The 17196-nt window shown below is 33.4% G+C and overlaps 1 protein-coding gene across 7 annotated transcripts in view; it reads right to left on the bottom strand.

The window, feature by feature from the left end:
* LRRC7 (leucine rich repeat containing 7) overlaps window positions 1–17196 on the bottom strand; it is a 440527-nt gene that overhangs the window by 10843 nt on the left and 412488 nt on the right. For 6 of the 7 annotated variants that reach the window (XM_016148942.2, XM_016148946.2, XM_016148947.2 and 3 more), the window contains one exon: window positions 9818–9892. In XM_016148942.2, coding sequence (XP_016004428.1) covers window positions 9818–9892 — 75 coding nt within the window. The remainder of the gene's footprint in view (window positions 1–9817; window positions 9893–17196) is intronic. The other variant, XM_016148945.2, reaches the window with a different exon arrangement.

The raw sequence follows: 17196 nt of genomic DNA, 5'->3' as shown, positions 1-17196 counted from the left end.
CAATAACAATAATTTTGTGAGTGCTCCGATTTTTCTACCTGTAGACTCAAAACCTAGAATTTCAATGAACTCAAACCCACTGAGATCTTTCAAAACTTAAAGATCTCAGTATTTCAGGGATAATAAATGCTCCAGGATCTGGAGGCCATTAATTGTACATTGTTCATCATCAGACTCGACCATTCCTGGTTTTAGGAACTATTGGCTTCAAAATCACATCGGTGTTAAGGACATAAGGGGTACAAAACCCAGATAGCAAATTAATCACAGCTGTTAATTTTGGATAACACTTTAGACCTTCAAAGAAGAATAGTTCACTTCCAATCGTGATGATCTATCATTTTTCAACCAAAAATGTCTTTTCTATGCTAACCGTGCCTAAGGGTTGTGCTAGGGAGAGGAAGTAAGAAAAAGATGAAACAGGTAGGCTCCCATCAAAAAAATGACCACCCAGAAGAGGAAATGGCCGTGGACAAAACTAAAAATGAAGTGGAAAATGCCTTACATGTAGTAAGCACTCAGTAAACTTATGCTGAGTAGAATTAACATCGGAAGAGATAAATAACTTACTAGGGTCGCTCAGCAGAGGAAAAAGAGAAAAGGGAAAATTTCCAAGGAAGCTGTTTCTCTGAGGTATTTAACAAAAGAGTTTCCTGGTACTCACACCTGGCAAGTATGATTAGCAAGAAACCATAAGTCTTTGCCTTATCTCAAGCTTGGAGTCTCCTCTAGCCCTGGACATGTGAACAGTTGGTGATACAAGTAACTTCTGCAACAGTCCATGCAGGTAAGAGGGTTTAAGATAAACCACATGTCATCATTTTTAGGAGAATTTAAAAATAAAAAAGATCTATGAATTTAGGCCCTAAGTTTTAGTATGAGCAGCAACTATAAAAATAAGTTAATGTGGAAGGGCTTTATAGGAGGAAGGGTTAGCTCATAAATCCTTTTCTTCAAAAGGAAGAGAGATAGCCCAATATGTAAAACATTTCAATAGAACTTTTCTGGAGAGAGAGAAAGAGAGAGCGAGAGAGAATGAGGGAACCAGGGAAAGAGAGCAGTGAGAATTGGAGGAGGCATTGCACCCAGAGACCAGCTTGTCAGCACCTTCCAAACCCATGGTGCTCCTAAAAACAGTGTGAAAATTGCTGATCTAGGCTAATTCTGTTATTTAATAAGTGGACGAGCTATATCTCAGAGAGACCAGTGACCTGACTGAGGTCACACAGCCAGGGCTGAAATATCTGCTACCATAATATTCTTTCTTATTATTTCTCTCAATATGTTACTGAAATAATAAGACCACAATCACCTCCAGTGACTTGAACTGATGTTTCACTGATCATGCTAAAATAATAAACATTTTCCCCTTAAAATTATTGCTATATCACTTCCTAATATAATTCTGTTCTTTCCAGTGATTGCAGAGCCATAATCCTCATTCAGATTCCTATTGGATTTAATTGAACTTGTTCTAAAAATACTAGTAGAAATAACTAGTCCTATATTAGAATCTACAGAATTGCTGAATCATTCATTCTTATTATAGTTTTAAATCTGGTTGAGTTGTTGTAGCCATTTGAGAGCTGTCTCAAAAGTAAAAAGACAATGTCAGACTATCTCCTAGGGCAGTGCCAGGAGCCTCGAGAGAAAATAGATTAAAAAGGAGGAAATTTTAGGGTAGAATCTATAAATTTGGTACCTGATTGAACAAGGGAATAAGAAACAAATGAGAATCAAATTGTGACTCCCTTAACAGAAAACGAAAACTTTGGAGGAAGAGCAAGCCTAGTTGGGAAGACGACCGAATCTGTGGTACTGGCAATGCATGCAGTGGAAATGTTGATCACATGCTTAGAATTTAGAGATTGGAATTCAGGAAGGTCAGGGTGGCTGCATTAGCAACAGAGGTCAGGTTTCACTGCATCTTTATTAAGCTGCATGGAATGCTGAGAGATTTATCGTAAAATAAGTTTTTTAAAAAAGCATGTGAATGAAGGGAAATCCGACTCGGGGAGCAGGATGGGGTTGCGTGCAACTTTGGATGTGTGGTGCAGAACTGAAAGATAATGTTTGTTGTTGACTTGGTATCTAGGAGAATGTGTCTGACGTGAGAGGGGGAAAGGTGAAATAGGTCCTAATCCTTTCTGCCAGAGAATGGCATAAAACTGGCTCTAGCCAGTCCTAAGGAACAGGGATTCTCATGCGGATCAATGCATTGAGGGAAGAGATCCAGGCAGGAGGAGAGCTGGGAAGAGTCATACGAAAGGGAATCAAGATAGAGTGCTCATAAAGGTAGCAAGAAATCCAAGGGAATCGAATATTTTCTAGTGGCTCTAAATAACCCTAATTCTCTGTAGCACAGAGGAAAGAGCAGGGAAACAGCATAGCCAGATTAATTCTGGCCGTAAATCTGGGTTTGTTTCCTATAAACCAGGCATCAAGATCTTCAGAACCACAGTCCAAGTTCTGATTCAAGGCTAGAAAGACTCCTCATATAACTTAGGTTTTAATATAGCTTTGAAGTATCAACTTTTAGTCTTCACGCTTGGTAAGTATAAATGAGAGTTATACAATTGGAAACACAAACATAGAGGTGATTTCCCAGAAGGACTGATAAATTAGATCGCTGAGTCAAATAAGCATTAGGATTCTATCTCTAATTCTAGTCCCCCCAAATATTTTGAATCTAAACTAGAGCTTTGGTGAACTTTTAAAAGACCAAAACTTAAACTATCAAAACTAGGGACTGTGTGGTGATGGCTTCAAAGTAACAGAAGGACTCTAAAAGATCAGAAAGCATGTCATTTTAGAATGTTTATTACATATTAAATGAATTAATATATCAAGTGCTTAGGACAGGGTCAGACACACTATAAACAATTAATCAATAAGTGTTAGTCCCTACTGTTAATATTACTTCACTATTACTTTCTTGAATTGAAAAAATACAATTTTCACCAAGCCACAGGAATGGAAAGAGAAAATGTCAGAGGAAGGAACTTTTGTTTTTTGTTTAGTCAAGCCTAACTTTTTAAAAGATAAAAATGTAAGGATCAGTCAACCCCCTGTATCTTGATATAACTCGTTTCATTGGCTGTTGTGAGGTTGTAACAAATGTTGTAGTTTCATTAAATAAATTCACTTTTTAATATTAATTCAGCTACTTCATGACACGGAACACTATGACAGGCCTGACGCCAGGGGAGGCGATGGCAGAGGTTAGAAGAGAGGTTTGAATGGAAGGAGAAGATAGAATCTCAGTTCTAGAGAAACTTCTCCCCTTCTTAGGACAGAAGAGCAAAGAGAATTTGTATTGTTTTGTTAAAATGAATATGGCTGTCTGGGTCACATCTTGAGCAGTTCAGATAGGGAATCAGAGAATTATGTTACTATATTTGTATAGGGCTTTTCCAGTTAAAATGAAGACCAGAAGAATCACAATTTTCCAACCAGTAGAGTGTTGAGGTTGTTTGTGTATGTGAATAGAAGAGCTGAGAAAATAAAGACCGGTGCCAGGCAATATTAATTGCAGAGTATAAAGCCAATGATGCTTTGAAAAATAAATGCATATAATTTACATTTACGTATTTGACATTTTGAATAGTGTATTATGTAAATGAAAAAGATGATTTTAAGAATACCCATTAAATTAATGAAAATTTAAAATATATTGTCACATTTAACTACATATGCGTTTTTTATAAATGCATAGTCTATCATAGGTTACAATATGATGTGTGCAATTTTGAGGAAATTGCAAGTAATGAAAAATGAGAAATAAATGAATGGTTTATTAAGTCAAATTGAAGTTAATAAGAAAACAATCCAGGAAAGAAAAGATATTCTGAAAATTTTATTCTTTAAGAACATATAATTAATGGGTTTCTGGCTTTGGCTGATTTGAAAGTATAAAGGAACATTTTACTATAATCTTTGTTATTCCTAGAAGATATTCTTCTTTATTTTAATTTCCCTTGACATCTGTGCCACAAAAGGCTTTTTTTTTTTAAAAAAAAAAAAAAGAAAGAAAGAAAATTGCTCTTTTTTTTTCATGATTTAGACATGAAAAGATTGAGGTTAATTAAAATAATATTTGTGATTCCAACAAAATTAGAGCTTTGGAATTACAGCTCATCAGTTTACTGTAAAACACACTTAGCTTCTGAATTTCATCCTCTTGGTCTTTCCTACATTTATCTTTGATTTCTTTCTGGTAAATGTTTTGTCAAGTGAATAAATTATGGATGTTTATACTGCAGATATTCTCCAGATGATGCTGTAATTCTCATAGGAATTCTGTAGTATCCATATTAGTCGAAGCTCTAAACTTAACTAATTTCCAAGAAGGCTTGGGCACAGTGGTGGTGGGATTATCCAGTAAGGACAGCAAGACTCTTTTCGGAGTTGGAAAAAGAAATAGGATTAGAGACATGGGCATGTGATTTTTATTTGATTTAAACTCACCTTCAAGGGACAAACATTTAAAGGGTCAGTGTTCAGGTATTGTGTACCCTAGATTTTATTAGTACACAAAAAACTTTCATTTGGATAGTTCTTGGGATGAGGGAAAAATTAAAAAAAAATGCAGCCACCAAATTAGAGTTTATAAGGGCAAACTTTTATGTTGTTTAATCCTGATAGTCAGGCATTATCAGAAAAAGTGTGAATCTCAGATAATTATAATTATGTTTCACGTTAACTATCCAAAATTAATTCCCATTTCAGAATTTTAATCTGATAGACCACTCTCATTAAATATTGGGATATATTTAAGGCTGAATATACTGCATAATTAACACTACATTGACTTTATACCAAGTCATTTAAAAAATTTTCCTATCAAAAATTTATATTGCACTTTTTAAATGAGAGAGTTAGAAGTCTTAGTGGCTTTATTGTAGTATTACAAAAATCTTCATAGGATAAAACATAGATAAGAATTTCTCTTCTGTCTTAAGTGCACAAATGTACTATAGCTAGAATGTTTCATCACAAATACAGGCTCAAAAAAGACATGGCGAGATAGAACAGACTCAGCTGAAGACTGTGGATTATATGTATACAAATGTAGGTGTAGAACTAATAAAAAAATAGTAACCCTGAAGATATTTACTTATTTACCTATTCTGATTTTAGAATGACTGTTTTCTTATCAAACATGTTGACTGAACATCTCTAACAAATGAATTCCCCGTATTGGTCCATGAAGCAGTTCCCCAACAAGCCACAAAAAGAGAAACTGCAAAACCAATGTCTCATATTCAGGGGACTCTTTGTAGCCAGATTGGTCTCTGGTTTGGTGAAGAGCTTGGTCTTAAAAGAACACAGACTATGCGTTCATTTTATTAAATGTGTGATAGTCACCTCTTTTCCTGTTTCTCTTCTTCCCTCACTTTCTACTCTGTGTAATTTTGGGCTTGTCTACTCCTGGCCCAGGCTGTGTAAAGGCAGAAACTTTGTTAAATTCCCTATTCCATTGTTCATATTGTTTGGCACAATACATTGCACCTAGTAGGCATTTAATGTACATTTTCCAAATAAAGAAATAGAAAACGAGATGAATATGACGCTATCAGTAAAACTTGCTCCAGTGGCATCAGCATTATATAATGAAAAGCTCAAATAAGTAATTTAACCTCTGTTAATATCTGTCAATAACAGATATCTTGCAGGGTTGTTGTACGATATAAATGAGACAATATAAATGCTTAATTAATGTTATTTTCATTTCAGCCATACTATGGAAATTAGCACCAGCCTAATGAACTTGTCTTTACTGGTTTTCATGTTTTACTTAATACTTACAATAATTTCTTGATGCGCAAAAATATCATATATCCCAATCTTTTATTAGTAATCTGTGCTAAACTTTATATATTATGAACAAAATGAAATGAATAAAGATATGCATATAAAGTCATGTACATTATTTAAGCTTATTTTTAGTTGTCTTCTAAACAAACTGTATTAAAAAAACCTATTCTTTAAATGTATTATATCATTATAAGCAATCATTTTTCTGAACACAAAGAGTCACAAGATTATTGCATCCCTTCCACCCCATCTTGCCTGCTTTCCTCCTAACTTCTCTATTGTTATTGATTTTTAACTGCTAAATAAAATCAAATATTAAAAATTGTTAATTTACTTGGCCTTGTTGGGAAATTCTTTAGTGAAATTTCCAAATACGTAATGTTTATTTCTTTAAGGGTCTCACAATTCATTTTAATCATAACAAAAAACTTTTACTCTATCATTTTTTGCTTTTTGGTGGAGAAATTAAAAAAAAATAAAAGACAGGAACATATTCTAAGCCAGTCTTAATGACACACAGTGATAATTATGAACACTAAATATTTGGGGCTAAAGCCATGGGCTCAGTTAATTGCTTCTATAAGAAACATTTCTCAAAATGTGTTCTGTGGAAGTGGTTAATTGATGTTGTTAGTAAAGAAGATTGTATAGTTAAATATGTTAGGAAATATATGTTTGTAAGATTGTTTAGTATATTGTAAAATCCTGAAATAAGACAGAGCCTGAGGTGGCTCTGAAACTTACTTGACTAAGGAAATTTTTTGAAGGTATCTTAAGGAATGCCACTGGGAAACACAATTTTCTCTTTTCCTGGTCAGTGAATCTGCCCACTATGATGTCTTGCTTCTGGCAATGTGCCTGCACCCAGAGGCTTTCCCCTTGGACTGGAAAACTAGGTAAAGGACTCCAAGTATGAAATAAAGTCTCTCTCATGAACAATTGGTATGAGCTTTGGTTTTCTTTCTCCATGCCTGGAATCTCCCTCTCTAGTGTCCTCTCCTTTGTACTACACACTTATGTGTTAGGACACAAGCCTCTTACCTCTGCTCTTGGAGACTGATGTCTTCTAGCCCACAGGTATAGCTCCTCTTACTAATCTTTCTCTATGTTAAGCCTGGAGTAACTCCTGCTCCTTCAAGAGTAAACTTTTTCTTTATTCCCTTCATACCTAGTGACCATCTTTTATGCACATCAATAAACAACCTCATATAAACACTCCATTCTCTTAACACTGCTACAACACCTTTTGGTCACATCACAAATTCAAGTACTTTATTCATTTTCTAATAGTACTGCATGAACTAATCTTTTCTCCCTAGGAGGTCCCTGAGGGCACACGACTTCTTATAAGACACTAATCAGGATGTGGAGTTGTTGATGATTACCAGAGAAAGCAGTAGTAACAGGCCTAGTTTTCAGCCTTTATACGGTACTCTGAGCCAAATAACCTCCCAACAAGTAAGCAAAACTTGAGTGAGTGGTTTCTTGAATTGTTTTTATGAATTGTAGAGCCTAGGTTTTTAAGACTAGGAATAAAAAGGAAATATCTAGTTTGTTTGAATTATCATTTCTCTGATTATTATATTGTAGTATCTGTTTTTTTTTGCACTTTTATGAGTTTATTTGAGCCAAATTGATGACATATGCTGGGGAGCAAGATCTTAAATGCTCCTCTATTTTGATATCTTAGAGGACTATAGTTTGAGTTACAAAATCAAAGTTCTTAAAATTATGGCAAGGTAGAAGAGACTACCAAATTATCTTCAATTGAGTATCATATTTATATCTCTTATATTGAATGAATCTGTTTTGATGATGTAATATCTAGATAACATGAATTATGTATAAATTATTTGATTTCTCTTCTGCCATAGTTAAGCTCTTGTTTGGGAAGGGGAGGGGCAGGAAAATGAAGAGGATAGTGGTTGACCATGATACAATAGAATATGATATACTTACAAGTGAACTTTAGGCTATACCTGTGAATCATGTTAACTATCGAGCACAATATATTCCTTTTGTAAAGTCTATCTTTTCAACAGAGTAACTATAATAAATAGATTTTCTATATTTAAACATATTTTGAATTGTAAAATGTATGTTAGATTGAACTATTTAACATTAGAAAGAACATTAAAAAAGAAACTATGATGTTAAACCAACATAACTGCCACTTCAGAAATGGCCAAATATCAGCAAATTCACATGGTTCAATCAAATAATACTTTTATGATCCTTGTGCTTTCATTTGTTCTCGCTCACTCTTATTCAATTTTATGGAAACTGAAGCTGTGAAGGGTCAATTCTCCTAGCACGGTGCTCTTTCCTCATGCCATGCTGTCTTCAAGCAAAATAACTTACTAAGCACAAGAAGTCATTTGAATATGTTCATTATTTAGAGTGTGTCTATGTGGGAAGATGACTAGTAAGATGACAGAAAATAATGTGAATATGTTTTATTAACCCAAAATGTTTTGATTAACATTATCCCTTAATGCACACATCTTCACATACTCATAATACCATTGCAGAATAAGGAGAGAGGAGTGGGTAAAATGAGTTACAGAGAAAGAAAGAGATAACTCTTAACCTAGTGGAGTCTGAGTTTGGAGGAGATTTGGAAAAGGTATATCTCTTTTGCTATTTCATATCTCTTTTGTTATTTGCTATCAGTTTAGAGCAAGCCCAATAACTGCCATTACTTAGGGGACTCATTCGTTGTGTTTTGTTTTTTCTTTTTACCTTGAGGTCCAGGTTGTACATTGTAATTAAGACTTGTAAATAAATTTGCTCCAGTGAGAACATATTCTAATGATCTTGTAAATGACAGATAACAATGTTATAAACCTCTTTTTTCTAGTGTTCTTTAAACAAAAGGCCAGTATTACAAAGAGGCAAAAATGTAATTTGTCCTCTTAGCATCTGATGTTGGCAATTATTTCAGTTTAGATTAGTCATTCTTATTTCTTTCAGAAAGTATAATTGGCTACTTGTGCTTTATAACTAATATGAATGAAACTGTAAACATAGTAATTTATTTGATTGAGGTCTATATGCATTTTTCTTTTACTGAAAATGGACTTTGATTTTATTTTACTAGATCTAAATGAGTTCTATAGCAAAAATAAAATGTTACATTCTTGATAGTCATTTGTGAAGAGAGGAGACATCCCAGGTGCAGCTCTTCTGTAGTATTTTTGGCTTTCCACTGACTGGGCTTATAATTCCTTTCTATTTCTTACATTAGGACTTCATTCCTCTGTGTACTTCACCGTTGCTGTATACCTCTTAGAAATTAGAAATACTAAACCCACCTGTCCCCACATATAACTCTTCTAGAATTTCATACCCAGAAAAGACTATTCTGACCCTGTAACTAGACACTAACTTAATTCTTACTTTCCTTCTGCAGGATATTCTCTCTCTCTCTCTTTCTTTATAGATAGATATAACATTTTTTTTTTAACATCCTTTTCTGAATCTGAAAAGAAAATTCTTCCTTTTGTTACTTCTGCCATGGATAAAGGCAACTCGCCAATCTTGTCTTAAGCTATGGAATGCTACTCTACCCAATCTGGCATTCTAATAGATGAGAGATCCGAGATTAATCAGCTACATTTTTTTTTCAGACTCTGAGATTCAAAATAATTTCTTTGAAATTCAATAGAGAAGAAAACTAGTCATTTTCTTTGCTGAACAAGCAGTATTTATCAAGCGTTCTAAAGTTACACTGTAATTCTTGACCATTTTTTGTGGAAATTGATAGAATTATTGAACAATTAAATTTTTGAGCTGGAGGAACCTCAGATATAAGTAACCCACAGTTCATTTACACATAATGAATGCGAGTTCCACAGACATTGTATAAAATGCTTAAGATCATAGGTCTAGTTAGGCAATCCAAAAATATAGAACTTCCATAATAAAGTAGTAAAGAAACATTTTAGATTATTTTGTGTCTTTTTGGTTTCAATGTTTTAACTCAAAAAACCTGTCTTACCTGAAGGATCTTATCACCAGGCTGTAGCAGGTTGGATGCTGGTCCATCAGGCTGAACCCTAGTAACAAAGATACCCTATAAGTCAGAAGTAACAGAGGTTAGGATTCTATTATCAAGAACTGGGCCTACTTACATTTTTTTTCATTTATATAGAATACAGTGAAAACATATTAAAAGCAGTTTATACATGTATAATTCAAAGATTATTACAGTATTTTAAGCAAAGCACCACTCTCCAAGTCAAGTTTAAGAAAAGTAACATCTTTCATAAAAAAAAGCTCATCTGTTTTTAAGGTGCATCCATGATTTATAAATTAATTTCATGGCATAGTCTTAATTTCTTTTTTAAAACATTTGAAATATGGCACTAACCATCTTTTGTACAACTTCTGAAATTGGCTTTAAGTTATTCTGCATTGAAAATGTCTGCTTTTTGATATGTTGTAAATTTGAAGTGCACCGAAAAAAACCTTACTAGAATTACACATAAGTACTGTTTATTTTAATGAATATTACTTTGTATGTTACTGAGAATTTTAATATAAATGGTATATGAACAAATTAAACAAAAGAAAACTCCAACATGCATTTTAAGTATAAAGTATATATCTACATACTTACAAAACCCTTAAATTGATTAATTTAGTTCATAAAAGAATCTAATTCTTTTAATCATATATAAAAGCAAGATTTGTTGAATGTCTACCACATGCTAGACCTTGATTGCTAGTGTTATAAAGATATACAGAATATTGTTTCTGGCTTCAATGAGCTTACAATATAGTGGGAGAAAAGTCAAGAAAACCACCAATTACATAACGATATGACAAGTGTTATAATAGAAATACAATAGATTATCAATAAAGCTGTGCCTAGTTTATTTTTAGTGTGTTGGTGCTTCTAAGAAGAGGAGATACCTGGCAGCTGAATCATAAAGAACAAGTATAAGGCATCGATACAGATAAGGGGAGGAAGGGTATTCCAGATAGCAGGGATACCATATGCAATAGAGAAAGTGCCTGTTACATCCAAGAAATGGCACGTAGCTCTATTATGACTGGAGTGGTGGTGGGAGAGTGTGAGTTGATGGGGTTGTGAGCATGGGAGAAGGTCAGGCCAAAAGGTAGGTTGGGATATGAGTAAGAAGGGCCTTTCATAGACATGCTTATCAGTTGGGGGAGCTACTGAAGTATTTTAAGCATGACAAGATCTGAAGAATGAATGATGAGTGGATAGACAAAATGTGTACATCTATTCAAGGGATTATTATTTGGCAGTAGAAAGAAGCAAAGTATTGACAACATGAATGAACCTGGGAAACATTATGCTAAGTGAAAGAAGCTGGTCACAAAAGGCCACATATAATTCCATTTAAATGAAATATAAATGTGGTAATGTGATAGTGATAATGGTTGCACAATTCTGTGAATATAGTAAAAACCACTTAATCATAAACTTTAAAAGGGTGAATTTTATGTTGTGTAAATTAGATCTCAATATAGGTGTTTTTGTTTTCTTAATTCTTAATTCTTCTATTCTTAATAGAATAGAAGATAATATTTAATGTCCTTGCTTATTTAAAAACTAGTAGGGTAGGAGAAGAAGGGGGAGGTAGGTAGGGTAAAGGGGAAGGGTAAAGTGGGTAAAGGGAATCAAATATATGGTAGTTGAAGGAAATTGGACTATGGGTGGTAAACACATGATAGACTACACAGATGTCAAGTGATAATGTACACCTGAAAATTATATAATTGTATTAACCAATGTTACCCCAATAAATTTAATTTAAAAAAAATTTTAAAAATCATTTAATATTTTGATCTGTAGACTTAATGATTCCCACTTAAACTCCTAATTTTGTGTATGTGTGTGTGAATGGTTTAATAAATAGATTTTAATTGAAATACTTCTATGTGTGTTTTCATTTAGCCTTTTAGATTTTTATGAAGTTTATTCATTTAAGCCTTTTAAATGATTTTTATCTTTCTGATTTTAATCTCTTTTCTTTCCTATTCAAAGATGAAACTACAGATGGGCATCAAAATCTCTAGAAAAGTGCATAACTTTTAATTCCACCTCTGTAACTTATCTTAAGAAAATAACCGGAAAAATACGCAACATGCATTTACTAATATGTTCATTATTATAGTATTATTTATAATAATAAAATTACAAAGCCACTTAAATGTCTAAAAACAAGGGACTGGTTAAAAATTATGGTAAATTCATGCAACTAATAATATGTAGTTATTAAAAATAGAGTCCTTGATGGCAGATACAGAAGTACACTAGTGTTTAGTGAAATAAGCAGATTGTAAAACATTATGTGTGGTATGATACTATTTTTGCTGAAATATGTTTATATGTCTGTTTGTATAGAAAAATATCTGCAAAAGACATACTCTTAAACATCAACAGTGGTTGTAGTGGGAGATAGCATATATATACACACACATACATAAAGAGCAAGACATCATAGATATGATAAATATATATGTTTCTTTTTGCTTATCTGTTTTCTAAATTTTCTAAAATAATTATGTACAACTTATACCATTAAGAGAGTAATAATATATATTTTTTATTTTTAGGTTAATGTGGTACTGGTGAGAGGGATGCTCAAATAGCTACTTCGGTTGTACAAATGGTCAATTTGGAAGGAAAAATAAAACTGGTTGTTTAAAAAGAACAGTTAAATAAGCACAGTGATTAATCCAGCGGACTGGTGAATGACAGTACTGGTTATGAAAACAAATATAACCTAGCTACAAATATAATCCTTTTCACACTGAGCATATATAACTCTCATACACCATCAATCCACGACACTATGTGTGCAATCATTCCCCTTGGTAGCCCCTCTCTTTGCTATTGAGGACTCTGTACAATAGGCAGAATGATCTATTGCCCAAAATAAGCCACCACATCTCTGGGTGCTAGAGGTAAAGTTGTTTTGACAATTATTTTATCCCAGCAGGCAAAGTCTGTACTACCTAGTTAATTTTGATTTCCATTCTTCAGCTCATTGTACAGAAATAGTTTTAATAATATTCACATGAATCCAGACCACAGGAACTGAATTATGGCCATCATATCTGCAATGCTGGGAAGAACTAGCAACGCTCCACAACCTGACCGCTGAAAGAATACAAATGTAGTGTCTGTGGCCAGTTTAATTTCACCCATCATGAAGCTCTGCAGGATTCAACTGCTGTTCTGAAGACTTGTTTTGAAGTTTACTCTTATGGTGTCCTGACCCTTCTAAAACATTTACTTCTGTTTTCTTTTTCTTTTCAATCGATAAATTTCATCAGCTAAGAAACTGCTACTGCCAATTAGTACAGTTTTTTTTTCTCTGTGTAGTCTATCAACAAGAAAACTGCCATATTAGTTGAAACAGAGTAATAAGTGCTATGTCTGATAATTGTCTGTGGCATTCGTGATTTGTGGAGGTAGAATGTTTCCCAAAAGACTGCCTGCAAAGGCCAGTCGCCTGATTTTTCACTGTATTTATGTATATAAACAGTATGCTATGAAAGAGAGTAAATAACTTTGAACCTATTTTGTGGTCTCTGTTATGATGAATATTGATGAGAAATATGAAAACTTTGACACTGCTATGAAAAAGCTCATTATAGCAACATGTCAACCTTTCAACAAATTTGTTTTTTTTCTGAGTCTTCAAAGAATACTTTGCACTAATGACAGAATTTGATGAAAAATTATTAGACTATTTGCATTCTGAAAATTACAAAAATAATTTTCTATTGTTTGGGGAAAAATCATCTAATTTCCAAATAGTAATATGCTATCTTGTATGTATGAAAGATCTAAATCATGACATCTGATTAATTTTATAGTTCTACTAGCAAAATCTAAATATGTTGTTCTTGTAACATTTAGTAGAACGCTAAATGTGGGACAATCAACCATGTGGTACATTCAAAACTAGTGAAATAACATACACACCTAAGATTACGGTGAAACCATCTTACCCCAGCAAAGAAAAATACTTTAGTAACTCTCCTTTTGAATGACGTAATGTGTATTTGTTTTCACTGCTGCTGTAACAAATTACCACAAATTTAGTGGCTTAAACATCCCAAATTTCTCATCTTACAGTTCTATAGGTTAGGAATCCAACACAGGTCTCACTGGGCTAAAACAAATGTATTGGCAGGACTGCATTATTTTCTGAAAAAACTAAGAAAGAATGTGTTTCTTTGTCTTTTCCAGATTCTAGGAAATGTCTACATTTCTTGGCTTATGGCCCCTCATTTTCCATCTTCAAAACCAGTTATTGTTCATCTCTCTTAATATTTCTCTATAGTCAGATACACATCTGATCAAAGTCAGGAAGGGGTCTTTGCTTTTAAGGATTCATGTGATTAGATTGGGCCCACCTGGACAATCCAGAATAATATCCTCATCTCAAGGTCTTTAATTAATATCATCTACAACATTTTTTTTTTTTTTTGCCTTGTAATGTAACATATTCACAGATTCTAGGAATTTAGGGAGGCCTTTTTTTTTTTTTTTTTTTTTTTTTTTTTTTTTTTTTGCTTACCACATAGTATATGAAGTAGATAAAAGCATAGCTAGTTTTGCAGTTAGACTGTGTGTTCATAATTTATAAATATGTGACCTTGGGTAAGTTTTAACTTTGTGTACTTTTTCTCATCAGTAAAATGGATATATAATGGTATATACTCACAGTCATGAGATTAAGTAAGTGAATGCATACAAAATTCCTAGAAAAGTAAATGGAACTCAGCATAGTGTCAATAGATGTTATCATAATTATTGAAAGTCTAGAGGTCAATCTACAATCTAAGGTCTTTTTATCCAGTAAAGCTCACTTTGAGAGCTTCGGAGTCTTCAACTGTACCAGATTTATTGTTAGGAAATTCTTCTTTACTCTCAATCTGCAGTATATTGAAAGGCCAACATTTATCTTTCTCTTGCATTCCCAACAGGTAAGAAGATCTCTTTTTTAGGAAAAGGGATGGGGAGAGGGATATAAAGCTCTCTCCTATCTCATCTGTGGTTTGCTAGTGGTGGCTCTCAGTGATAATGGCTCCAAAGATTGTTCACTCTCAGTAGGGGACATGAGTCCCAACTAGAGGGCTTTCTGATGATTCTTAGTAACTTTCAGGGTCTACTTCCTTTGGTAGCTGCAAGTCAGGTGCATCAGCTCTTTATAGTAATGGGTACTAGAATATAGTTAATGGCTGAGGGCATCCCTGAGTGTGTTTTTCTAATGCCTCGTACCTCAGGACCAGCTAGCTCTCAGGTTCCTTAGTGGTTTTCCCTCAGCACTACCTTTAGAGGGCATCTCGCAACACAGCAAGATAAGTGCTGCAGCCTTTTGGAAGGCTTTGTTCTCCTCAGACACCAATATCTGGGTATGCTTGATCTGGACGTAGACCCTATAGACTTATGCATCACAGAGATATTCCCGCAGGTTTGAACCAAAGCGAACCTAGAGAGGCCTGGCTGAATGCTGCAAATATCCTCCCTATTTTTAAACTAGTCTTCATGCAAATCATAAATAGTTTTTCCAAAGGTACCCATAAAGGTGTTTTAAAAAGTTTTACTCTTCATAAACGATTTTGAAAGAGTTATGGTATAGGAGGTTTTTTCAGTGTTAAGATCTGACCTTGTCTTGCTGGTTACCTAGCTGGCTTATACCACATTGGACATAAACCTTAAAGTGCTTGCAAAGTTAGCCTACATGGCCAACAGTTAACATTCTAACTTTAGAGGAGAAAGAAACTTTATATGGCTTTTTAATGATGAAGGTGAATGACTGTGACAGCCTCGGCTATTGCAAATGTAGGCACCGAAATAGAACTTGTCTTAAGGGAACTGCAACTTCGATTTATGAAATATTCTTTTCTTTAAAATTCTGAAAAATCTGGGCTTTAGCCGATGTTAAGAAATTAGTTTCTAGGAAGGCAGTATCTTAAATACAAATTGCATACTATTACAATTATGATTCAGAACACGGTTAAATATTATAGAATATAGTATTTTATGTTTTCATATCATTTTGAAATTTCAAAGAGTATTTTGGAGGAAAAACTGACTCATTAAAACAACAAATAGCCACCGATTCAATAATTTTTAAAGGAAAATTTTTTTTTTTTTTTGCCAAAAGTGTGGTAAATAATACATTTTTTTCTTAAATCGGGCAAAGTTAATACAAAAATATGTTGTGGCTCTAGAAGCAGCTTTACGTAGACATAATGCTTAGCATCTGATTACAAGAGGACTTGACACATCAGGGATAAAGGTATCATTGATAGCTTTCTTTCTATGAATCAAAAGTGTGATGACAAAATCATTTAAGGTTAATTACTGAGTGTCAAATCTTTGAACAATTTGCTATCATAATGACAGAAGTTTATACACAGCAAGAAAAGAAGTTTATCCCGGGGCCATTAGAAACTAAAAGAAAGAGGGGGAGGGATGGAGTGAGAGGCAGAAAGGAGAGAGGGGAAAAAGCGGGCTTTAGGAGGTGAATATGATGCTTTGATGTATGACTAAACTTCACCTGACAAAATGATGAAATATAAAATATATAAAAGATGAACACAAGGGAGAATTCCTTTAGAAACCTAGAATACTTAAGCCTCAAAAGACAGAAATACAAATAAAAATTCTAGAATTGACCAAAGTCCTCTAAAAAATTTATAAAAATCTTACGAACAGATGTTTAAATTAGGAATTTTAAACTTTCACAAAATTTTTAAATAAATATAAAATAGAAATCACTTGGCTGCATCTGTAAATTATTTATTAATAATGTATTAGAGCAACAAGGAGACTACTGAAACCCATAAAAATGACTATGTGATTACAAATATCTTAGTGGCAATATAATAAAGATGATTCTAGCAGAAGAAATAACACATTGTTTGCCCTTTAGATTTACATCATACTTTTAGGTCATTGTAAAAGTTTCTTTAGGAAGTCAAAAAAAAAATAACTTTTTCAAGATACTGCTCTTCTGACTTGCAAAAAGCATTTAAAAAGTAAGCAGTTTATTTCCTTTTATCTGAGGTTCCTGTTAGATGACAAGGTGACTACTAGAATATTTTTTATAGTTCGATGCTGACCATCCTGGGCTGTTCTCTTTAGGGAAATTTGAATGTAAAAATTAAAACTATATTTGGCTGTGGTTACTTTATAATTATAGTTTTTCTTTTATTGGTAGCTCCAGTATTCCAATTATGATCTAACAATTAAACATATCTGAGATGTGACTGAAAATAACCTTGCTTCCTGTATATTTCTTGGTGAAATTCTTGAGTTTAAAAATGAGTTTTATTTGATTTGACTTTCATTATTTTCTTTTAAAAGTAAATGATCATACT

This window comes from Rousettus aegyptiacus, unplaced genomic scaffold (genome assembly GCF_014176215.1).
Source record: "Rousettus aegyptiacus isolate mRouAeg1 unplaced genomic scaffold, mRouAeg1.p scaffold_m13_p_1, whole genome shotgun sequence".
Taxonomy (NCBI): Eukaryota; Metazoa; Chordata; class Mammalia; order Chiroptera; family Pteropodidae; genus Rousettus; species Rousettus aegyptiacus.
Note: the sequence above shows the minus strand (reverse complement) of the source record. Positions and strands in the feature narration are given on the sequence as shown.